Source organism: Lepus europaeus, chromosome 5 (assembly GCF_033115175.1).
Source record: "Lepus europaeus isolate LE1 chromosome 5, mLepTim1.pri, whole genome shotgun sequence".
Lineage (NCBI taxonomy): Eukaryota > Metazoa > Chordata > Mammalia > Lagomorpha > Leporidae > Lepus > Lepus europaeus.
Window position 1 is genome coordinate 3,583,050 of NC_084831.1, and position 24,209 is coordinate 3,607,258.

General features: G+C 55.6%; 1 protein-coding gene across 1 annotated transcript; it reads right to left on the bottom strand.

Annotated features, from left to right (window-relative positions):
- Positions 1 to 1,889: 1,889 nt before the first annotated feature.
- Positions 1,890 to 24,004, bottom strand: NOL9 (nucleolar protein 9). Its single transcript, XM_062190354.1, has 12 exons — positions 23,617 to 24,004; positions 22,368 to 22,587; positions 19,782 to 19,909; positions 16,739 to 16,874; positions 16,545 to 16,641; positions 14,264 to 14,361; positions 7,871 to 8,032; positions 7,422 to 7,719; positions 6,975 to 7,086; positions 5,719 to 5,896; positions 3,820 to 3,953; positions 1,890 to 3,288 (listed from the first exon to the last, which is right to left on the bottom strand). Exons 1-12 carry the CDS (start codon positions 23,992 to 23,994, stop codon positions 3,139 to 3,141), a joined length of 2,091 nt encoding a protein of 696 aa, XP_062046338.1. The 5' UTR covers positions 23,995 to 24,004; the 3' UTR covers positions 1,890 to 3,138.
- Positions 24,005 to 24,209: the final 205 nt, after the last annotated feature.

Consider the following 24,209-nt stretch of genomic DNA (forward strand, 5'->3'; position numbering starts at 1 on the left):
GGGAGAGAGAGAGGTTCCCATCCACTGGTTCACTCCCCAAATGGCTGCAATGGCTGGAGCTGCACCGATCCAAAATCAGGAGCCAGGAGCTTCCTCCAGGTCTCCCATGCGGGCACAGGGGCCCAAGGACTTGGGCCATCTTCCACTGCTTTCCCAGGCCACAGCAGAGCTGGATCAGAAGTGGAATAGCCCGGTCTCCAACTGGCGCCCATATGGGATGCCGGCACGGCAGGGGTGTGGCTTTACCCGCTGCGCCACAGCGCCAGCCCCGGCACCAGACTTCTACTTACCACTTCCTTTCTTCTTCTTCTTTTTTAAATTTATCTGGAAGGAGAAGCAACACAGGATGGGAGTGTTTTCATCCACTGGTTCACTCCCCAGGTGGCTGCAACAGCCAGGGCTGGGCCAGGACAAAGCCAGAACCTCCATCTTGGTCTCCCACGTAGGCGGCAGGGGTCCAAGCACTCAGGCCATCTTCTGCTGCCTACCCAGGTGCACTAGCAGGGAGCCTCCCTGGAGCAGGGCAGCAGGGGCCCAACGCAGCACTGCAATGTGGGAGCTGGAGTCGCGAGGGGTGGCTCAACCCAGGACCCACACCTTCCTGCCGACGCTCCTCGACGACATTTCTCCTAAGCAGTGAGTTTCCCCAGCACAGTGGTCTAACGTCACAGAATAAACTCATGTTCTCGGAGAATACTAAACAGCACAGGAAAGCGACTGCCCAAGGAAGAGCTGGACAGGAACCACACGCACAGCAGGACAGCAGGACACAGCCCAGACAGCCTCACGCATTCTTCTTGGGGACCGTCCACGTGTGAACTGTTCAGAGAACGGTGAAGCGAAACCCCCTGGAAGACGGTTTTGATGGGGCCACGGGGCCTGCCTCCAGAGCTGTTTCCCAAGACACTCAGAGGTTGAGCCTTAGGGAGGCCTGCCCGGAAGCAGGCTGCGAAGGACTGTGGCCTCAAACATCGGTTTCTGACGTTCGGCTGGTGCCCGCTGAGTGTCTGGTCTCCTCAGACCAGGCCCCACCACTAAGAGCTGCTGACCATTTCCCACCAGCCGGGACTGTCACGCCTTGCAGGGACACTGCACTGACTCCTCCCCCAGGGGCCCTGAGGGGCAGCGCGCTCGTGTCCAAGCAGGACAGGCTCAGGGTGCCCATCTCCCCACAGCTGAACCCTGTAAGCAGCAGCGTGCAGCTTCGCGCCCAGAGCTCCCACGTCACAGCCTGCTCTCACCCCGCAGTGCCATTCAAACCTAAAGAAATCCCACCACCAAGCTCTGGGCAATTTTAAACAACCGCCCGCTGCCGACAAGGCCACACTGCTGGGTCCCCACACCTGGCGGGCGGCAGGACAGGTGAGTGCCCTCGGGGGAGCACGTGGGCTCCCTGAGCTCAGCCGGGGGCTTCACTGCCGTCGGACTCCGGGGCAGGCACGAAGGGCCTGGCCCGACATCCCACTCCCCTGGACTTCCAAGTGCAGTCCCAGACGATGCACGGACTTCCAGCCTCCAAGAAGGCCTCACAGAGGGACACGTGGGAAGAACTCAGCTGTTGAAGCACATCCCGGAATCTGAGCCGTCTTTGATTTTCTATCTAATTTGCCTGTGTAGGATAAAGAACGCGTGATGACCACGGGTTTCCACTCTCTAGAACTTTATACCTGCAGCAGTGGAGAGCTGCCGAAACGTCCCACCTTTCCCTGTGTCCGAGGGTCATCAGGGCCACACACTGGTGACCACATGTGCTGATACTCAGAAAGGACAGCACTTGGCAGGTCCACCCTCGCTCGCGCTGGGGCCCGGGACCTCCAGCACAGCCACCCGACCGATGGCTGGCAGCTCCCTCTAGTGGCGATGAGAAAGGTGACATTTAAAGGCCAGCACTTGAAAGCCATAAGCAAATTGGGATTTAATAAAAATGCAAATTATAGGGCACCACCTTCATCCTCAGAGACTGGCTGTCCACTGCCTACAACAGGTGTTACTGGAAACACTCGGGACTGCGGAAAGGGACGACCAACTCCGGATCCTCTGCATGAGGCCAAACAGGAAAAGTCCCTAAGAAACCGGCCCCTCGGCCTCTGGAGATGAGGCCCCTCTGCCCAGTTCTGTCCCTGGGGCACCACGGAGCGCTAACGACAGTGACAATCAACAGTTAAAATGAACTTCCCAGGGGTCTTTCAATGCGCCAGTGAGAAAAATGGCAGGCCCGAGATGGGTCGGAGCCAGTCCTCAGTCCAAACGCCGCGACGGCACCCACTGCTCCCCAAAGGGCTTCCAAGCTCGGAGGATGAAGACTGGTGAGCCCGGGGAGCAGACGCACGGCAGGTGGTTCACAGGTGCAAGTTCAGCCCCAGCTGCCCGTGGCCAGAGCGCGGCTCTGTACGAGCACAGACTGGCCTGCCGGTCCTCCCGAACAGCCCGGTCTCTTTCCAGCTCGGCCTGCAGTCTCGGCGAGAAGCAGGACGAACCTGGTTTTAAAAAAGCACCTGCAGGAGGCGCCTTCCAGGGCTCCTGTCTCCAAACACAGCCGGAGCGGCCTGGGGGCCACACACGCACCCTTGGCCAGCAAGCCCTGTCGTGGGGAGGAGGGGCCCCGGCAGCCACCTCTGCCCACTCCCACACGCCACTTAACCCTGGTTCCCCGTAACAACCAAATACCTGACAGCTGCGACTGGAAGACGAGTTAGAGCACGAAAACAACAGGACGGGACGACCATAAGGCATGGAGTGGGGGCTCCGAGGGGGCAGGCCCCACCCCCAGTCCGCCCGGGGCTGCAGGGCCCAGGAGAGGACTCTTCCTTCCTGGCGCGTCTGTGTGGCCTCAGTCCCCTCGGTTCTGCCCGAGGGGGCGCGGTGAGGGGCTGGGTGCATTCTTCCTGCTTGCGTGTGTCTCAGGTCCCTTTAAAACGCGCCAGCCACAGAGCGTGAGTGACCACACGTGGCCAGACCACGCAGCTGCAAGACGGGAAAAGTTAAAACTATACTACACAACAGTCACGAGTTTCACAGAAAACTCGGTCTGCTCTGTGGCCGCGTGGCTCCCGGCCGTGACCCTGTGTCAAACCCCTGGGTGCCAGGCTCCATCGAAGCTCCCAGGAGAAAAGTCTCTTCTCTGTGCAGTCACCAGCATCAGCTGATCTTTCGATGGAGCTTGGGTTTCGGGTGTATTTTCTCTTCAGGTATTTCCTGAGCTTCTCTTATTCCCATTTTCTCTGATGCTCCAGGAAGCTTAAAATTGTAGTCTGTTGTGACGTAAGGAATTGTGCCTTCCAGCCCGTGCTGAAATGGAAAAACAGAGCACATAGACAGCCGTCATGGCCCAGCCCAGGCTGCACCCCAAGGCAGGCCAGCCGGCTGGAGGCGTCCCAGAGCACAGCTGTGCCCGCGCCTCCTTTCTGACCAAGTCCACGGCCACAGCCAGCACCGTGAGAGGACATGGGTGTGGGGAGCCGTGGGAGCACCACTGCCAGACCTGCAGCCCCCGCGTTCTGGCATGGGAGCCACACACCTGCCCAAGGGTGTGTGGAGACTGCTCGGGCAGGAGGGATGCCGGAGGCCCCTCTGTGTTCGGCCACACACCTACTCCGGCGCTAACAGCCACACCAGGGGCTCCTGCCCGGGCACCCTGGAAAGCTCCGGCCTCGGGGCCTGAAGCCACCCTGGCATTCCGTCTTGCCTCAGCCAGGCTCTCTGTTTCCAGACAGATGACCTGTGCCTGTGGCTCTCGGCCCAGTTCTGGCTCCTCATCTTCTCCACAGTGGACAAGACCAGGCTCCCTGCAGGGCTGCCCCAGCCCCCGGCTCTGCTCACCTGGCTCTTGAAGACGCTATGTGGAACGGCCACGGCTCCCACGAGCAGACAGTTCACGGATCTCAGCTGTTCCGGGGGCAGGGGGGTGAGGATGTGGTAGAGCCGCTTCTCCATGTCAATGCCCCTGCAGATGCCTGCAAGACAGGTTCAGGAGGTGAGCCCACCCTCCCGGGGACAGCGACCCTCCCTGCGCCGGGACACACAGACAGAGGGAGGACGCAGAGTGCCATGTAAAGACTCTGTCGCTTCCTTAGCTCGGCTGCTAGGACACGAAGCTTCCACCCAGCGCCATGTTGCTCAGCAGTGTGAGCAAGCCTGCCTGCGCTGCTCGGCCGTGAACCCCAGAGCGCCAGTTTCCACGGGAACGTTTTTGGAACAGTGTGGCGCAGGTGGCAAATGTGCATTCAGTTACGTAAGAAGTCTAACTGTCTGACAATTTTCTGTTAGTTTCCACGCGGCCTCTTTCAAATGGCTGCACTGGCATTTACTGACCTCAGTGAGCCAGAAGTGACCACGGGAGGCAGGGCTGGGGAAGGAGCCTGCTGGACACTGAGCTCCGTCTAGATCCCGGAGCTGGACAGCAGGGGCTCCAGGCCACAGTGCGATACGGTTTGTTTGTGTTCCTGGCTTTTGGCTTTCACCTGGGCATTTAGGGAATGGTGGACCAGGAGACGAGAGATCCCTGTCTCTGTCTGCTTTTCAAATAAATAAATGTACATTAACACACACACACACACACGACCAGCGCCATGGCATAGCGGGTGAAGTTGCCACCTGCAGTGCTGGCATCCCATATGGGCGCTGCTCCACTTCCAATCCAGCTCTCTGCTGTGGCCTGGGAAAGCAGTGGGAGATGGCCCAAGTCCTTGGGCCCCTGCACCTGTGTGGGAGCCGGAGGAAGCTCCTGGCTTTTGGACTGGCGCAGCTGCGGCCATTGCAGCCAGCTGGGGAGTAAACCAGCGGATGGAAGACCTCGCTCTCTGCTTCTCCTTCTCTGTGTAACTCTTTCAAGTAAAATAAATCTTTAAACAGACACAGAACCACACACACACACACACACACGACGGCAGTGGAGAACCCAGTTAGGAACTTCCTGGCAGCCCCGTGCAGAACTGATAGTGGCTGATGTGCGCGGTGTAGAGGGGAGCCCTCTATTTGACAAGAGAAGCTGCAGACCTGCTAACGGGCCAGAAGTGGCAAAGGAGGAGCCAAGGTCTGACCAGGGTAGATCTCGGGAGAGACCGAGCACAGGCCTGAGGAAGAGATGGCAAAGGCAGTAGGAAGGTGGAGGGGCCCACCGAGGCCTCAGTGTGGACTGAAGTCTCAGATGCCAGGGAGACCCCCAGGTGGAGGGGTTTGGAGGACACGTGTGGCTGTGCTGGGGGCATCCACGGGGTCCGAACGCCTGAAGTCTATTACTCAAACTTGCACTGTTCATGAGACGAGAGATTACGCTCCCGCTTACTGGTTCACTCCCCAAACGCCCACAACTGGACCGGACCAGGGCAGCAGCTGGGAACTGAACCCAGGTCCCCCACATGGATGGCAGGGACCCAGTCACAGCCCCATCCCTGCTACATCCCACGCACTGCATTGGCAGGAAGCTAGAGTAAGGGACTGAAGGCAGAAATTGAAGCCACGCACCCTACTGTGGGACTCGGCATCGTAACGGCCAGGCCAAACACCTGCCCTAAAGGTGGATTGAGAGCCCCAGCAGTGGGTGAGGCAGCCCCGAGGAGACATGTCCGGGAAGGAGAGGAGCCATCAGGCCGGGGTCCTGAGCAGCTGCTTCCTGCCTGGCCCCGCCCCCAGGCACGGCGTGGGAAGCGAGAGGCGCTCTCTGGCCGCTGCAGCAGATCCACTGCAGTCACGCGGGGACTCCTTTCACCCTGGACTCACCGAAGCCCAAACAGTCACAGATCGGGGTCTGCGCCAGCAGGATGGGCCCCTCCGTGCACCCTCTGACGTCATCCAGGATCCTGCAGAGGCCAACCCAGCTGGCGTTCAGAGCGTATAGTACGTGGGTGGGGGCGACGTCGGAGTGGGTGATTCGGAGCGCAACTGCATTGAAGGGGACCTGGAAAACAGACGCACGTCCACCCTGACTCCTCTCTCCCGAGTAGCTGACCACCCAGCTAACTACAGCTGGCCGGCCCAACTGCCCACCCAGAGCACCTGCAAGGACAATGCACTACCCAGAGTGGGGCTGGGCTGCACTGCCCCCGCGCAGAAACCCTGGAAACCGTCACGCTCGTCTCCTGTGTCTGCAGAAGCAGGTGTGCTCCTGGCATGAATGGGTTAAAGGCAAGGGAGACCCCATCCAGTGAGGCCTCTTGGCCAAGGGAGACAAGGCCTGCATTCGCTTCCCAACAGACACAGAGAATTAAGAAAAACTGACTACATCCTTGGAGCACAAGATAAAGGACTAAAACCTAACTTTCTGCTTAATTGCAAATTATTCAGGCACAAAAGTATTATTACACAGATTAGTTTTCAAAAACAAATGTGAAACAATGGAAAGCAGATTAAAATACTGGCAGACAAGCTTCAAGCTCGGGGAAGGGCATCTCCAAGTAGGTAAACAGACCCATAAACTGGAGCTCCACTGAACAGAGGACTTGGACGTCCGGAGCCCACCCACCACCAGCCAGGGACCCGACGTGGCTGTCTAGGTCTCCCTTTCGGCCGGTGAGCTCAGGCAAGGGCCTCCACCTGTCCTCGCCCAGGCCCTGCTGCTGTCAATGGGGCCTGTTCCGGCATCTCCCAATGCTGCCTTGAGGCCACCGAGCATTCTCAGCAAATGCCTGGACACAGATCTGCACGGGCCACAGTGTAGAGCGGACACCGGGCCCCACAGTCAGGTACCCCGGGCCCAAGTCCCACCCAAGCCTTCACTAGGCCGCTGGGCAGGCTGACTCAGAGCCCCTGGCCTTGGATTCACACCGGGGGGGACAGGAGCAACGTGCATGAAGATGAAGACAGGCAGTGAAGACTCACGCTGCCCGACACCCAAACCCAAGGTCTGTGTGGCTGTCTTCCCAGGAGAACTCTGGGGAGACGGACACCAAGCTGCAGACTCTGCTGTTGGGAGGGTGAAGCCACACAAGTGCTAAGTGAACAACATACAGCCGGTTTCCCCCACCAGCTCCAGTTACCTGATACGGTACCAGACCATGGAATGGACCGAGCACCTTCGACGTGGGGGCCAGCAGCTGGCCGAGGTAACCTAACACTGCCAAGTCACGGAGAATCCTGTTATGTGATTCTCTGAAAGGGAAATTAGAGCGAGGTAAGCAAAGATTCAATCCTGCACTCCCACCTCCCTGCCAGACGCCGAGGGGCTGTGTCCCCACAGGTGCAGGCCTCCCGCCCTCACCTCTGTCAGAGGAAACACAGGGTAAAGCACCCCCCCCCCCCCCAGTCTACTGGAGTGCTGGCTGCTTCTGAGCCTTTCCACGGAGAAAACGGCTTCTCCCCTGGAACGTACGGCTGCGACGACCCGGAAAGCCGTCCGAGGACTCGCTCCTTCTACGGACTGACGGCAGACGGCTTTGTTCAACGGGAGGAAAGCTATTTCTTCAGATAGATGAGACTTTTCTTACCTATTTCTTTCCGTTTTCCTGAATGAGAACTCCGAATGAACACCTATCAGTTTATGCTCCGTAAAGATAAGTGGACATTCTTTGTCTTCGTCAGAAAATTCCAGATTCTCCGCAAATTCAGGAAGTTCGAAACCTCGGTTTCTGGCTTTGGACTTGCTTTTTGTGTACAGGCCATCCGTGCGCTCCACGTACTCGGGGCTGAGGCCCGGCATGTACTTGCTCTGGGCAGAACTGAACTGAACCACGTGGCTGGGCGCCAGCAGGCGGATGAGATCGACCAGAAGCAGAAGCCCGTCGTCTGCGAGGAAGGAGATGACGTCAGCACGGACGAGGCCCCGGGACAGCGGCTCCGCGCTTCCCACGAGACCCGGGCACCCGCTCCAGGACAGAGGGCTGCTCAAAGACTCGGGGCTCGGCTTCCCCACAAAGCCTGCAGGCCCACGGCTCACCTGTCACCCAGCCCATGGTGTTGACGATAAGCGGGGCCTCCCTCTTGTAAGAGCTGAACACGTATTTTATTATCTCGATGTAATTCTCACAGCCTTCTTTACAGGAAGGTTTCCCATAATACACCATCTTCTGCGGAGTCCTCTGATGGGTGAAGGGTGGTCCTGAGACAAAGGCAGAATGAGCAGGGCGCGGCTGACAGGAGCAGGGGGCTGGTCTCAGCATCACTGCCGACGAGGACCCACTGGGAGTCAGAGGCCGCTGCAACTCCAGGAACCCGGCTTTCACATACACAGTTCCGTCCTAATACGGCCCTGCATTCCACACTCACTGAACACCTGCTGCCTGCTGGGCTTGCTCCAGGTCTCAGGATCTACCCCTGAATGAACAGGCAAGCGCCCCAACCCCTGCAGGCTCAGGTCCCCACAAGGGCGCTCAGCTCCAGGTACCACCTAGGGGATGCCACGCCCACTGGCCTCGGTGCGCCCCACCTTGAACTTCCAGACACTGCTCTCATTTGCACAGATGAGGAAATGCAGCAACAGATTAGCAAAAGAGCAGCCAGCCAGCAGCGTGCACTTGTGGCTGGCCAGCCCAAGCCACTTATTTTCTCTGGTCAGGGACTGGGAGCAGAGCAGTTCCACAAGGCCAAGGCCAGCAGAAGCCGGAGGCTGGTGGGCTAGAATGCATGGTGACTGGGTCAGCAGGGTGAAGGCCTCAGCGTGGCTGGTGGAAGGCCCCGTGGGACAGATTCAGCTTGTGGTGTGGCCACGGTGACCAGAACTGGGCATCTGGTGGCCAGGGAGAGGCAGCCTGTGGCTGAGGGAGTGGCCTGAGTACTTGGAGATTAAATGAATACAGGGGGACTAAGCAACTACATATTGAGAATAATCACCAAAGAGCTTACCAACACGCAAGGTGGTAAGGCCGACTGAACTGCACTGTGCGGTGCTGGGCAGGAATCAGGACAGGGGAAGCTCTTCCAGGAAGCTGGAGCAATGCCAGCCAGAGGGAGCCAGTGGAGGAAAGAGCTCTCTGTCACTCTGCCTTCTAAGTCAACAGGCGGGTAGAGAGAGAAATAAAACGGCCCTGCTCTCTGTCAAAACAGCAAGGAGAAACGGAGGCTCCTCTCCAGGTCAGGAGCTGGGAGACCCACGACAAGCTGGGACCTACGCCCCAACACCAGGCGGCACCAGGCGGTGGGCCAAAGTTGCTATACAGAACACCACCGGAACAAACAGCCAAACTGGACCTATGGGCTGGAAGTTCAGGTTTAACAACATGAACTCCAGATTCAGACAGCTGAAGTGGGAGGCAGGGAGCAAGCTCGTCGGCAAGAGAGGAACAGCCTGCAGCTGGCGCCCACTCGCACCTGCACACTCACGCTACAGGACAGGACCACAAAGCCAACATGCAGAATCTGGACACAGGCACAAGGATATTCTTTGGTGGGTTAAAAAAAAAAAAAAAAAAAAAAAAAAAAAGATTTAAATCATTTTTTAAATAAAGCTAAAAAGAAAAAGGACACAAGCGCAGCTTAAAATACCAAACTGACCGAATCTGAGACAATGAGCACCAAAAAAAAAAAAGGAAAACAAACAAAAAGACTATGCTTGTGACCCCACCAAATACAACGCGAGACCTCGTTCCCTGGTAACAGTGAGTCAGGAGACAGAAAGCCACACTGCGCTGGCATGTTTGCGGTGTCAACGGCTAGGGGCCAGCAATGTGGCATAGCAGGTAGAGCTGGTGCCTGCAGCGCCAGCATCCCATATGGGTGCCACTTTGAGTCCCAGCTGTTCCACTTCCAATCCAGCTCCTGGCTAACGTGCCTGGGAAAGCAGAAGAGGATGACCCAAGTGCTTGGGCCGGGGAGAACTGGAAGAAGCTCCTGGCTCCTGACTCCAGCCTGGCTCAGCTCTGGTTATTGGGGCCATCTGAGGAGAGAACCAGTATATAGAACATCTCTTCCCCTCTCTTTCCCTGTAACTGTGCCTTTCAAATAAATAAATAAGTAAATAAGGGGCCAGTGCTGTGCCATAGCAGGTAAAGCCGCCACCTACAGTGCTGGCATCTCATATGGGTGCTGGTTTGAGTTCCAGCTGCTCCACTTCCAATTCAGCTCTCTGATATGGCTGGGGAAAGCAGGAGAAGGTGGCCCAAGTCCTTGGGCCCCTGCACCCACATGGGAAGAAGCTCCTGGCTCCTGGCTTTGGATCAGTACAGCTCCAGCCACTGCAGCAGACTGGGGAGTGAACCAGCAGATAGAGGATCTCTCTCTCTCTCTCTCTCTCTCTCTCTCTCTCTCCCCTTTTCTGTGTGTAACTCTGACTTTCAAATAAATAAATCTTAAAAAAAAAAAAAGTACATGGAACCTGGGAAAGTATTACTGTGGGTGTGCGCGGCGGTGTGTCCACACAAGGCTGGGCTGGACAGAATGGACTGGATGGGAAAACCCTGCCACCATGCAGGCAGCAGGAGGGGACGCACAGGTTTCTTGAGAGCTGGAACAAGTCCCTCTCCTGCCTTGGACAAAGTCCAGTGGTTTGAACTCCAGGACTTTTCACCCCCTTGCTGTGTACTCAGGCTTTCAACCCTGCAGTGAGTTACACCACTGGCTGGCCTGGTCCTAAGGCCTCTGGACGTGGTCAGAGCCATGCGCTGGCATCTCTGCGCCTACAGTCCAGAGACAGCCTGAGACGGGACTTCTCAGCTGCCACTATTCTGGCAGTGAATCTGGTTCATAAATCTGGTTTTCTTCTTTTTTAAAGATTTACTTATTTATTTGAAAGGCAGAGCTACAGAGACAGGGGCAGAGAGAGAGAGGTCCTCCAACCACTGGCTCACTCCCCAAATCCCCAAATGGCTACAACCATCAGAGCTGAGCCAATCTGAAGCCAGGAGCCAGGAACTTCTTCCAGGTCCTCCACGCAAATAGAGGGGTCCAAGGACTTGGCCCATCTTCTACTGCTTTCCCAGGCCAGAGCAGAGAGCTGGATCAGAAGTGGAGCAGCTGGGTTTCAAACCGGTGACCATAAGGGTTGCTGGCACTGCAGGCAGCAGCTTCACCCACTATGCCATAGTGCCGGCCCCCATAAATCTCTTTTCATACATCTCTATACATATCCCAGTGAATCTGCCTCTCTACAGAATGCTAAAATATCGCTTACAATGGAACGTCAACAATACATTTAGAAGAAATGATGTATTTAGAAGAGTTGGTATCTGTGGCATAGCGAGTTCAGCTACTACTTGCAACGCCAGCATCCCAATATGAGTGCCGGTTGAGTCCTCACTCACCACATCTGATCCAGCTCCTTGCTAACGTGCCTGGGAGAGCAGAAGATGGCCCAAGTGCTTGGCCCCCTGCACCCATGTGGGAGACCCGGTTGGAGTTCCTGGCTTTGCCTTGACCCAGCCCTGGCCATTGTGGCCACTTGAGGAGTGAACCAGATGAGAGATATTTCTTGGTAACTGCCTGTTAAGTAAATAAATAAACAAAACAAAACATTGGTATCTGGGAAATATCAGTAATAACTGACTTGGGCAGGTGGGTGAGACCCAGGTCGGAACAGCCACGTCCCATATCCGATTCTGATTCCACCGTCTTGCTAACGCACACCCAGGGAGGCAGCCGGTAAGGGCTCGGTGTGAGAACCAGGATGAGTTCCCAGCTCCTGGCTCTGAACTGGCCAAGCCTTGGCTGTTGCAGGCATTTTGGGAGTCAACCAGTGGATGGGAAATTTCTGTCTCTCTTTCTCTCTTGTCTCTGCCTTTCAAACAAATAAATAACTAAAAAGAAAAAATTCCCCACTTTATTTGAAGGGCAGAGAGACAGAGATCTTAGTCATTCACTCCCCACATGGTTTTAACAACCTGGACTGGGCCAGGCCAAAGCCAGGAGCCCAGAACTCAACATGCGGTTCCCACGTGGATGGCAGGGACCCAAGTACTCAAGCCATTATCTGCTGCCTCCCAGGGTGCACATTAGTAGGAAGCGAGATCAGAAGCACAGTAGCCGGTGGGGCTGGCACTGTGGTACAGGGGGTTAAGCTGATGCCTGGGACATCGGCATCACATTTCTGAGTGCAGGTTGAAGTCCTAGCTGCTCTGTTTCTGACCCAGCTCCCTGCTAATGCACCTGGGAAGCAGTGGAAGATGGCCCAGGAACTTGGGGTGTAGGGGACCAAAGTTAGCAACACTGCTAACAGCACCTACTGACAAGATGCACTGAACACAGCCTCATTTCTGTGGTATTCCCGCCAAAAAACATGTAACCTATATCTTTTTTTTTTTTTTTTTTAAGATTTATATATTTATCTGAAAGGCAGCATTACAGAGGCAGAGAGAGGGGTCTTGCACCTGCTGGTTCACTCCCCAGATGGCTGCAATGGCCGGAGCTGCGACGATCTGCAGCCAGGAGTCAGGAGCCTCTTCCAGGTCTCCCATGTGGGTGCAGGGTCCCAAGGACTTGGGCCATCCTCTACTGCTTTCCCAGGCCATAGCAGACAGCTGGATCAGAAGTGGAGCAGTCAGGACTCAAACTGGCGCCCATATGGGATGCCAGCACTGCAGGTGGTGGCTTTACCTGCTACACCACAGTGCTGGCCCTGTAATTTACATCTTAATCATGAAGGTATTTTTACAACATGCGCTTCAAAAATGGTAAGGCCAAGGGTGGACATCTGGCTTAGTCCCAACCAGTGCAGGCATTTGGGGAGTCAATCAGTGATGGAAGATCTCCGTCTCATTGTTAACTCTGCCTTTCAAATAATAAATAAGTAAATATCTTTAAAAGAATAATAAAAACTCAAAATAAAGAAAAAGAAAAGTACTATGTGATTAAAACAAACAGGAATTTTGGGTTGGGCTTTGAAACAGAAGACATCGGCAGTGTGATTGGTGAATTCTGATTAAAATCTGTGGTTTGAGGGGCTGGCGCTGTGGCGTAGCGGGTAAAGCCACTACCTGCAGTGCTGACATCCCATATAGGCACCGGTTCAAGACCTGGCTACTCCACTTCCGATCCAGCTCTCTGCTATGGCCTGGGAAGGCAGTATAGGATGGCCCAAGTCCCTGGGCCCCTGCACCCATGTGGGAAACCTGGAAGAAGCTCCTGGCTCCTGGCTTTGGATCGGTGCAGCTCTGGCTGTTGCAGCCAATTGGGGAGTGAACCAGCAGATGGAAGACCTCTCTCTCTCTCTCTCTCTCTCTTGTTCTCTCTGTATGTAACTCTTTGAAATAAATAAATAAATCTTTAAAAAAATAAAATCTGTGGTTTGGGTATCAGTTCTGCATCACTGTTCATTTCTTGAGTTCTATTTCCTAAAGTAGAAAAATACATTGTTTTGTTGCAGGTAGTTACAGAAAGATCATCAGTTTGGAAGGAGCATGTTCAATTTTCATGTTTTATATCAACATTTTTTGATGAGTATCATTACTTTTGAATTTCATAAACCCAAGACTTTTAAGAAATATTTAGGGGCTGGTACTGTGGGTTGGGCCGCCCACAGTGCTAGCATCCCACATGGGCTCCCATAATGGTCCTCGCTGCTCTGTTTCCAATCTGACTCCCTGCTGGTACACCTGGGAAAGGTGGCTGGTAGGGACTGGTACTGTGGCTTAGTGGGTAAAGCCACAGCCTGTGGCACCAGCAAACCATATAGGCACTGGTTCCAGTCTCAGCTGCTATACTTCCCTGTTAATGTGCCTGTGAAAGCAGTGGAAGATGGCTCAAGTATTGGGCCCCTTAACTCATGTGGGAAACCTAGAGGAGGCTCCTGGCTCCTGGCCGTTGTGGCCATTTGGGGAGAGACCCAGTAGATGGATGATCTCCCTCTCTCTCTGTCTCTTCATCTATTGAAGCTGGGGCCAGTGCCGTGGTATAGCAGAGAAAGCTGCAGCTTGCAGTGCCGGCATTCCATATGGGTGCTGCTTCGAGTCCCAGCTGCTCCACTTTCAATCCAGCTCTCTGCTATGGCCCGGGAAAGCAGTAGAAGATGGCCCAAGTCCTTGAGCCCCTGCACGAACATGGGAGACCTGGAGGAAGCTCCAGGTTCCTGGCTTCAGATCGGCTCAGCTCCAGCCATTGCAGCCACCATTTGGGGAGTGAACCAGCAAATGGAAGACCTTTCTCTCTGCCTCTGTAATGCTGCCTATCAAATAAATAAAATAAACCTTTAAAAAAAAAAAGTGGTGGGAGTGGCCCAGGTACTCGGGCCCTGCACCCAGAGGAGGCTCCTGGCTTCAGAATGGGCAAGCTTTGGCCGCTGCAGCCATTTGGGGAGTGAACCAGCAGATGGAAGCTCGCTCGCTCGCTTGCTCTCTATAACCCTGCCTTTCACATAAAAATAGATAATAATAAAGTTTTTAAAAAATAAATATTTAATACATACCCAGAATTGGTTCTGTGATATTAAATAAAGAAATGCAACCAGGAGGAGTGAATTCTGTCTGTCCCAGATCACATTCCAAATAGTCAACGCAGGAAATACTGAAAATATTAAAAAAAGGAAAAAGCAATCTTAACATGCTTTACTCCACTCAGAGGAAACTCAGAAGGTAAAGGTCTTACACTGTACACAGGCAGGGTCCATCTGCGCACTCTTGTGGGATGACTGCTCCAAAGGTGGCAGGAGAAAACTGGGAGGCAGACCAGCTATGATGCTCACTTCTAACACGGACAGAACCTGCTCTTCCCTAAAACAATTCTATTGGAAAAATTCTTTGAAGATTTATTTATTTGAAAGGCAGACCAGGGCCAGCGCTGCAGCTCACTAGGCTAATCCTCCACTTGCGGTGCTGGCACCCCGGGTTCTAGTCCCGGCTGGGGCGCCGGATTCTGTCCCGGTTGCTCCTCTTCCAGGCCAGCTCTCTGCTATGGCCCGGGAGTGCAGTGGAGGATGGCCCAAGTGTTTGGGCCCTGCACACGCATGGGAGACCAGGAAGAAGCACCTGGCTCCTGGCTTTGGATCGGCGTAGCGCGCTGGCCGTAGCGGTCATTTGGGGGGGATGAACCAATGGAAGGAAAACCTTTCTCTCCGTCTCTCTCTTACTGTCTAACTCTGTCAAAAAATTTTTTTAAAAAAAGGCAGACCAACAGGAGGCTGGCACTGTGCTGTGGGAGTTAAAGCACCGCCTGTGACACTGCGGCCACACGGGCACCAGCTCAAGTCTTGGCTGCTCCACTTTTTTTTTTTTTTTTTAAAGATTTATTTATTTAGGGACCAGCACTGTGGCTTAGCAGATAAAGCTGCTGCCTGCAGTGCTGGCATCCCATATGGGCACCAGTTTGAGTCCCAGCTGCTCTACTTCCGATCCAGCTCTCTGCTATGGACTGGGAAAGCAGTGGAAGATGGCCCAAGTCCTTGGGCCCCTGTACCCACGTGGGAGACCCAGAAGAAGCTCCTGGCTCCTGATTGGCCCAGCTCTGGCCACTGTGACCATTTGGGGAGTGCAGATGGAAGACCTCTCCCTCTCTCTCTCTCTCTGTGCCTCTCTGTAACTCTGCCTTTCAAATTTTCAAATAAATAAATAAATAAATCTTAAAAACAAACAAACAAGAACGAAGATGAAGAAGGAAGAAGAAAAGTAGAGCAACAGAGAGAGGGAGAAATGATCTTTAATCTGCTGGTTCACTCTGTAAATGGCCACAACAGGCAAGTCTGGTCCAGGCTGAAGTCAGGAGCTAGGAATTCCCAGGGTGTCTCCCACATGGACCCAAGTGCTTAGACCATGATCCCTTGCTTTCCCAGGTGTCATCAGCAGGTAGCTGGATTGGAACCAGAGTAACCGGGATTCGAACTGGCACTCTCATACGGGATGCAGGCACAGCCAGAGGCGGTTCAACCTGCACCACCACATCGGCCCCAAAACTTCATGAAGTATAATTCGGGTGTAGCGGGTAAAGCTGTCTATATGGATGCCAGTCTGCGTCCTGGCTGTCCCATTTCTGATTCAGCTCTCTGTTAATGGCCTGGGAAGCATGGTCACAGAAAATGACCCAAGTACTTGGGCCCCTGTCACCAACATGGGAGACCCTGAGGAAGCTGACAGCTTCTGCCCAGTGCTGGCTGCTGTGGCTCTTAGGAATGAACTAGCAAATGGAAAATCTCTTCTCTCTCTGTAACTCTTTCGAATGAATAATTAAATATTAAAAAACAAACAATTCAGATGTGTTTGTAGCCATACAGCAGATTAAGTTACTACTGTTGACGCCCACATCCCGTACCAGAAGAGCGGCTCAGTCCCAGATGCTCCACTTCCTATCCAGCACCCTGTTAACACACCTGGGGAAGCAGCAGAAGATGACTCAAGTGCTTGGACCTGTGCACCCACCTGGGAGACCCAGATGGAGTTCTGGTCTCCTTGGCTTTGGCCTGGCCCAGCTCTAGCTGGTGCAGGCATTCAGGAGCATAAACCAGCAGACAGACAATCTCTGTTACTCTGCCTTTAAAGTAGATGCAAATAACTAACATGAACAAACATCCCACAACTCATTCTTGCTCTGAGTCACTGGCCACAGAAACAGCAGGTTGAGAGGGAGCAGCTCTCCTAAGAGCTGGCCTGCGGGCAAGGCTCACCCTGCAGCGTGGCCGGAGGACAGCGGGAACGTCGTGGCTCACTGAGCTGCACGTCAGGACGCAGTGTGTCAAACAAGCACCCAGGCCCTCTTACCTGTTCAACAGCTGGTTGATCAGGTACCTATTGAACGTTGACTTTCCGACGTCCTGGGACCCGCAGACCAGAATGATGGGGCAGCCATCCACCTCTTCTGCAGGGAAACACAAGCAGCCTCAGATTAGCCATCTTCTCAGGGCTCTGCTGTGAGCGCCCGTCTGTGCGGCTGTGGCGACGGCCCTCCCACTCACCGCAGGACGCGTGGACCAGCTCCTCCAGGGCCGCGAGGGCGCTCTCGGTGAGGTGAAGGCCTTTTTTTCGTTTCTCTTTTCTGATGCCAACAGACCTCAAGGCTAAATACTGGGCATTAATCTGTAGAGTCGGACTCTGAAATGAACAATTTACACCTTAAGAAAAGGTGAAAGACCACACGTTGTATTCAACTGTAAACTCCTAAGCTCTACAAAGGATAAACATAGCTGCTCCTTGTCCCCCACCCCCGTCAGCAACTTTCGTCAGCTCTGTCCTGAGGTGGTCCAGGTCTCTGCTCTCACAGCCTTTGCTTGCTCCCAAGCTATCATATCCACAGAAAACTTCAGGTAGGGTCAGCACTGTGGCGTAGCGGGTAAAGCCGCCGCCTACAGCGTTGGCACCCCATGGGCACTGGTTCAAGTCCCAGCTGCTCCACTTCCAATGCAGCTCTCTGCTATGGCCTAAGAAAACAGTGGAAGATGGCCCTTTGGGCCCCTGCACTGTGTGGGAGACCTGGAAAAAGCTTCTGGCGCCTGGCTTCGGATCGGCCTGGCTCTGGCCACTGCAGCCATTGGGGAGTGAACCAGCAGATGGAAGACCTCTCTCTTCTCTGCCCCTGTCTCTCTGTAACTGCCTCTCAAATAAATGAAATAAATCTTAAAAAAAAAAAAAAAAAAAAAAAGGCCACCACACGGAGTGGGTGCTTGGTGTGGCGATTAAGAGCCTGCTCTGGATACCTGTATCCCACACAGAGCGCCGGTCAAGCCCCAGATCCTTGGCCTCTGACCCTGCTTCCTGCTGCTGTGCACCCTGGGAGGCAGCAGGTGACAGCTTTAGTGCCTGACTTCCTGCTGCCCACCTGGGAGACACAGATCGGGTTCCAGGCTCCTGGCTTCAGCCTGGCTCTGGCTATGATGGCCATCTGGGGAGTGAGCCAGCAAACGGAAGATACCTGTCCCTCTCTGTCACTCTGCCTTTCACGTAAATATTTTAAATGCTTCTTAAAAAAAAAAATTTTTTTTTTTTTTTTTTTTACTTATTTGAAAGGCAGATAGAGGTCTTACACCCACTGGTTCACTCCCCAAATGGCCACAATGAGCAGGGCTGGGCCAGGCTGAAGCCAGGAGCCAGGAGCTCATCCAGGTCTCTGCATGGGTGCAGGAGCAAAAGGGCTTGGGCCATCTTCCGCTGCTTTCCCAGGCACATTAGCAGGCAGCTAGATAGCCCGACAGTAACTGTAGAATGTACTGAGGCCAGGCCGGCGCCGCGGCTCACTAGGCTAGTCCTCCGCCTGCGGCGCCAGCACACTGGGTTCTAGTCCCAGTTGGGGCGCTGGATTCTGTCCCAGTTGCTCCTCTTCCAGTCCGGCTCTCTGCTGTGGCCCGGGAGTGCAGTGGAGGATGGCCCAAGTCCTTGGGCCCTGCACCCCTTGGGAGACCAGGAGAAGCACCTGGCTCTTGCCTTCGGATCAGCGCGGTGCACTGGCCGTGGCGGCCATTGGAGGGTGAACCAACGGCAAAAGGAAGTCCTTTCTCTCTGTCTCTCTCTCACTGTCCACTCTGCCTGTCAAAAAAAAAGAATGTACTGAGGCCTAAGGGGAGGCCAGGGGTAGGGGGAGCTGTCCAGGCACGAGCACGAGGAGGACCAACAACAGGGAAACTGGGTTAGTCCCAGGAAAACACACGAAGCAGGAAACAGACAGAGAAACAATGCGTCTGGGCACAGCATCTGGGACCCCGCTTCCTCCCCTGGGGCCCAGACTCTGCAGCCTGAAACGGAACCACAGGTCCACTCACCCGTCCACTGTGCCCTCCTCTTAGCCTCCAACACCCACCCACAACGTGCTCCCAGCTCAGTGACCCCCGGCCTCCCCTCCCAGCTATGGGGGACAGCAGATGACAGCCTCCCCAGGCGCCTCCTCTGGGTGCCCACCGAAAGCCACCAACACCTCTCCTCCACGTCACTCCCACCTCTGTCTGAGCCGGGATTCTGGTTTCCAACCCCCCTATCAAAAATCACACCTTTCTTGACCACACTTTCCCTCCAGCTACTGACTCACCACGCACCTTCCCCAGACGGCTGGACCTGTGTAGACCCTCGACCCCAATCCCGGGAGCCACCCTCCGCGCCCACCCACACCACTCCCCAGGTTCCTCCCTTCCTTCCTGGCCACCCCTCCTCGGCCTCCTCTGCGGCTCCCTCATCTTCACCTCGACTGCCTGGGGCACCCCAGGACCCATCCCTCGGTGCCGTGATCTCATCTACCTTCTTCCCAGAGCTCCGGACCCCCCGTCCCATCGCCAGGGAAAGCGACCTAAATCTGCAGGCCCTCAGCTCGTGGCAACTCCACACACACGCCTCCCACCACCACACGTGGTCTCTCCTAAACCTCCTGGCTCCTGGGACTTGACTATAAGGAATCAGTAAAATGGTTAGCAAGAAGTTAGAGGTGAGAAGAGAGATGGAACTAGAAACACATCCAAACTATTACAGAGAGACTTACACTGTCTCAAACTAACAAACACAGAGATACAGAGACAACCATTGGGGCTGCATGGTGGTGAAGTGGCAACAGCATCCCATATGGGCGTCGGTTCAAGTCCCAGCTGCTCCGCTTCAGATCCAGCTCTCTGCTGTGGCCTGGGAAAGCAGTGGAAGACGACCCAGGCACTTGGGCCCCGGCACCCGCGTGGAAGACCTGGAAGCTCCTGGCTCCTCATCAGCTCACCCCTGGCTACTGCAGCCATTTGGGGAATGAGCCAGCAGATGGAAGACCTCTCTCTCTGTCTCTCCCTCTCTGTCTGTTAACTCTACCTCTCAAATAAATAAATAAGTCTTTTTAAAAAAAGACCCTCAGCCAACTACAGTGTGAAATGGCAGCTTCTGCTGTGGACTGAAACTGAGGACGGCAAGGTGCTGTGCGTGATCTGTCTCCCACTCTGGGGCCCACAGCACTACCACGAGACAGCATCCTACATGGTCAACTGCAGGACTGCTTTGGTGCAAATGACTAGCAAAACCCAGAATGAAGACTTGTTCTACCTCTTGGAGGAAAACGTCAGACAAGCCCAGGTAGCTGCTGATGAAGTCCACGGTGGAGCTCTTCACACGTTCCAGCAACACAACGGAACAGAGAGGAGAAAAGTTCTTCATCGCCCAACTTCGGTCCTCTGTAAAGAGAAAACAAGTCACCTTAGGAGTGCGAACCCAGGAGTGGGCATTCAGCCGAGTGGCCGAGACGCTCGCATCCCGCATCAGAGGGACTCGGCTCCCGACTCCAGCTCCCGACCGCCGCTTCCTGCAGACAGAGCAAGGGAGGCAGTGAGGATGGCTCAGTAGCTGGATCTCTGCTGTCTACATGGGAGAACTGGACAGCTTGCCTGGCTTCCAGCTCTGGCCCTGGCCCGGCCCGGCCCAGCCCGGCCCAGCCCAGCCCAGCCCAGCCCAGCCCAGTCTGACATTTGGGGACTTAGGAAGTGAACCAGATGTATGTCTGTCTGTCTGTCTCTATCTCTCTCTCAAAAACAGTATTATGGGGAGGGGATCTGGCACAGCAGTTAAGAAGCCGCTTGGGGGGGCGGTGGTTAAACCACCTCCTGGGACACCAGCAGCAGATCCTACAGCACTGGTTTGAGTCCCAGCTGCTCCACTTCAGACCTAGCCTCCAGCTAACACATCTGGGAAGGCAGCAGGTAATGGCCTAAGCACTTGGACCCCTGTCTCCCGCATGGGGGGCCAGGATGGGGGGCCAGGCTCCTGGCTTCGGCCTGTCCCAGGCCTAGCACTTGCAGCAATCTGAGGAGTCAGCAGATGGAAGACCTTTTTCTGTCTCTCCCTCTCGCTCTATGTCACACCCCAGGAAGCAGCACACGACGGCTCAAGTATTTGGGCCCCTGCCGCCCATGTGGGAGACCTGGATTGGGTTTTGGACTCCTGGCTTTGGCCTGGCTGAATCCTGGCTGTTGCAGGCATTTGGTGGTGAACCAGGGAATGAAAGGTTTCTTTCTCTGCCTTTCAAATAGATCAGTTAAAAAAAAAAAAAAGAAAAAGAAACATACTGCTGTAGTGCAGCATGTTAAGCCACTGCTTGGAACACCAGGTACGAGTCCTGGCTACTCCACTTCTATTCTGCTAATACATCTTGGGAGACAGCGACAATGGCAAGCACGTGGCTCTCTGCTACCCATGGAAGACCAGGATCGAGTTCCTGGCCCTGGCTCTTGTGGACATTTGGAGAGTGAACCAACGGATGGAAGAGAAGACACCTCTCTGTCACTCTTCCTTTTAAGTAAATGCAAATAATAAACATTAAAAAAATATAGTTCCACCAAATTTTATGACCTTTGGGACTGCTATCTCTTCATCTAAATTGTCAACTTCTTGAAAGCAAGAATTACGTCTTGGGGCCAGTGCTGTGGCGTGGTGGGCTAACGCCTCGACCTGAGGTGCCAGCATCCCAAATGGGTGTTGGCTGGAGTCCTGGCCACTCCTTTTTTTTTTTTTTTTTTGACAGGCAGAGTGGACAGTGAGAGAGAGAGACAGAGAGAAAGGTCTTCCTTTTCTGTTGGTTCACCCCTCAATGGCTGCTGCGGCTGGCGCACAGTGCTGATCCGAAGCCAGGAGCCAGGTGCTTCCTCCTGGTCTCCCATGTGGGTGCAGGGCCCAAGTACTTGGGCCATCCTCCACTGCACTCCCGGGCCACAGCAGAGAGCTGGTCTGGAAGAGAAGCAACTGGGACAGAATCTGGCACCCCGACTGGGACTAGAACCCGAGGTGCTGGCGCCACAGGCAGAGGACTAGCCTATTGAGCCACGGCGCTGGCCCCGCTCCTCTTTTGACCCCGCTTTCTGCTATGGCCTGGGAAAGCAGCAGAAGATGGCCCAAGTGCTTGGGCTGCTGCACCAGCATGGGGGACCTGGAAGAAGCTGCAGGCTCTAGACTGGCCCAGCTCCAGCCATTGAGGCCATCTGGGGAGTGAAATCAGCAGATGGAAGACCTTTCTTCTGTATCCCCTTCACTGCCTGTAACTCTGCCTCTCAGATAAATAAATAAAATATTAAGAAAAAGAAAAGAATTATGTCTGAGAGTCTTTTTCAGGAAGTCATATTAAATAACAGCTTTAGGGGCCAGCGCTGTGGCGTAGCAGGTTAAAGCCCCAGTCTGCAGTGCTGGCATCCCATATGGGCACTGGTTCAGGTCCCAGCTGCTCCACTTCCGATCCTGCTCTCTGCTATGGCCTGGGAAAGCAGTAGAGGATGGGTCCAAGTCCTTGGGCCCCTGCGTCCACATGAGAGACCCGGAGGAAGCTCCTGGCTCCTGGCTTCAGATGGGTGCAGTTCTGGCCACTGCAGCCATCTGGGGAGTGAACCAGCAGATGGGGGACCCCTCTCTCTCTCTGCCTCTCCTACTCTCTCTGTGTAACTCTTTGAATAAATGAATAAATCCTTAAAAAAAAAGTTTTGTCACCTTGGATAATTCTTCTCCTGTACAAAATGGTGAAAACACGGATTTAAAAAGACAGAGTAAGGTACTTAGCACCACGCCTGGACCACAGCAAGCACCCAGAAATCACCGGCCTTGCTGCAGTACATCTGGCCTCAAGGAGAACCGCGCCGCTCCTCTCCTCACCCAGGGTAAGATGGGATCTGAGCAGAGTCCGGGCTTCCCTTTTCATCTCCTTCTTGCTCTTCTCGGGCACGGAGTAGTGGACGGCGTTGATGGTCAGGTGAGAGTGCGTGCAGGCCGAGAAGGCGTCCTGGGCAGGCTGGCCTTGGCTGATGGTGAAACCAAACACCTCCACCTGGCCGTAGAGGCAAGTCAGCCGGCACACGCCACTGAAGGTGAAGCCCTGGCCGGGGAGGAAGAGGAAGCAGGAAGTAAGGATCCAGGTCATTGCTGAGGGGGGTGGCTCCCCTGGGAGCAGCAGCTGCTTGGGAAGCCTGCACCCCATTGGGAGTGCCCGGTTCTCTGCCTGCTAACACACTGTGGGAGGCGGCAGATGATGGCACAAGTGTTCGAGACCCTGCCACGCCGGTGGGAGACTGGAATGGTGAGTTCCAGGCTGCTGGCTTCAGCCCAGCCCAGCCCTGGCTGTGTCGGGCTTTTGTGAACCAGCAGAGGAAGCTCGCTCTCTTGATGAAAACAAGCTTTTTTTTTTTAAAGGTGGCTGAGGGGCTGGCGTCGTGGGGCAGCTGCCTGTGACACGGGCACCCCACCTACGAGCGCGGATTCAAGGCCGAGCTACTCTGGTGTGGGTCCAGCTTCCTCCCGATGAGCTGGGGGAGGCAGCAGAGGCCCTGCCGCCCACGTGGGAGACCGGGAGCTTCTGGTTCCCAGCTTTGGCCTGGCCGGACCCTGCCTGCTGTGCCAGCTGCCGCTCTGCCCTTCAAGTAAATGAACACATCCGTCTTAGAAACGAAAAAAAGTCAGCTGACGTCTAAGTCGTACAGTACACGTCCTGGGGCGGGGGGACCATCTCACACCGACATCTGTAACTCACGACCGTCCTCCATGGCAGAGAGAGAAGCCTGACCCAGAACACGGGGCCCCACGAGCTCGGTCTGACCCGGTCCTGCCAAGTCCCCCTCCAGGGTCCTCACCTCCCCCCGGCATTAGAAGAGGCATCTCCCAGGCCAGCGTCCACCAGGCCTGACCTCGGCTGCTTCTCCCACTTGGATTAAACCGGTTCCTACACCTGCAGCCCGTGGACTCCGGTACTAAGTACTCAGTACTCCGGTACTAAGCTCGCGGTGAACGGACAGACCCTCCGGCGGGAAGCCTTGCAGCCACTGCGATGCCAGCCCGCCTGAAGCCCCACAGAGGCCGGGGGCGGCCCGCCCCGGGCCCCGACAGCGCCCCGCCCGCCGGGGCCACCCACCTGCTCCACCGGCAGCAGCAGCAGCGCGCGGCCCGGGCCCAGATGCCGCACGGGCGAGGTGGGGCCGCCGGCAGGGCCCCTGCGGGCGGGGGCTGGGGCTGGGCTGGGGGCCGGCCGGGGGGCCGCATTCTTGGGCCTCCAGGCCTCCGGCGCCGGCGCCGCCGCGCGCGACCCCTTGCAGGCGCTCTCCCTCCAGTCCACGCCGGCCGCCTGCGCCTGCAGCAGCCGCCGCCGCCAGCGCCGCCGGCTGCACCAGCGCAGGGGGCCGAGCCGGCGGCGGGACCGGCGGCTGAGCATGAGCTTGGGCCGGGACTTGCGGACCCGCAGCCACATGGGGCGGCCGGGACCCCGCTTGAGAAGCAGCAGCGTGTCGGCCATGTTGGGCACCAGGGACCTTCCGCCGGGAATCTCGCGAGAGCGCGTCGCCCCGCCCCAGAGGCCCCTGGAGAGGGGCCGCCGGCGCCCTCTGTCGGCCGTGCCCGGCCGCGCAGGACAGGGCCCGCCGTCCCGCGGAGCCCTCCATCTACGTTATGCAAAAGTTCGGCGCGCACGCACCCGGGCTGGCTGCGGGAAGGCGGAACCCTGAGGCCCAG

Coding starts and splice junctions, on each gene's coding strand:
- NOL9 (XM_062190354.1), bottom strand. CDS start 23,994: ATGGCCGACACGCTGCTGCTTCTCAAGCGGGGTCCCGGCCGCCCCATG. Junction 14,362..16,544: donor ATCAACCAGCTGTTGAACAG/GTAAGAGGGCCT, acceptor TAATATTTTCAG/TATTTCCTGCGTTGACTATT. Junction 5,897..6,974: donor ATGGTCTGGTACCGTATCAG/GTAACTGGAGCT, acceptor TCTGTTTTCCAG/GTCCCCTTCAATGCAGTTGC.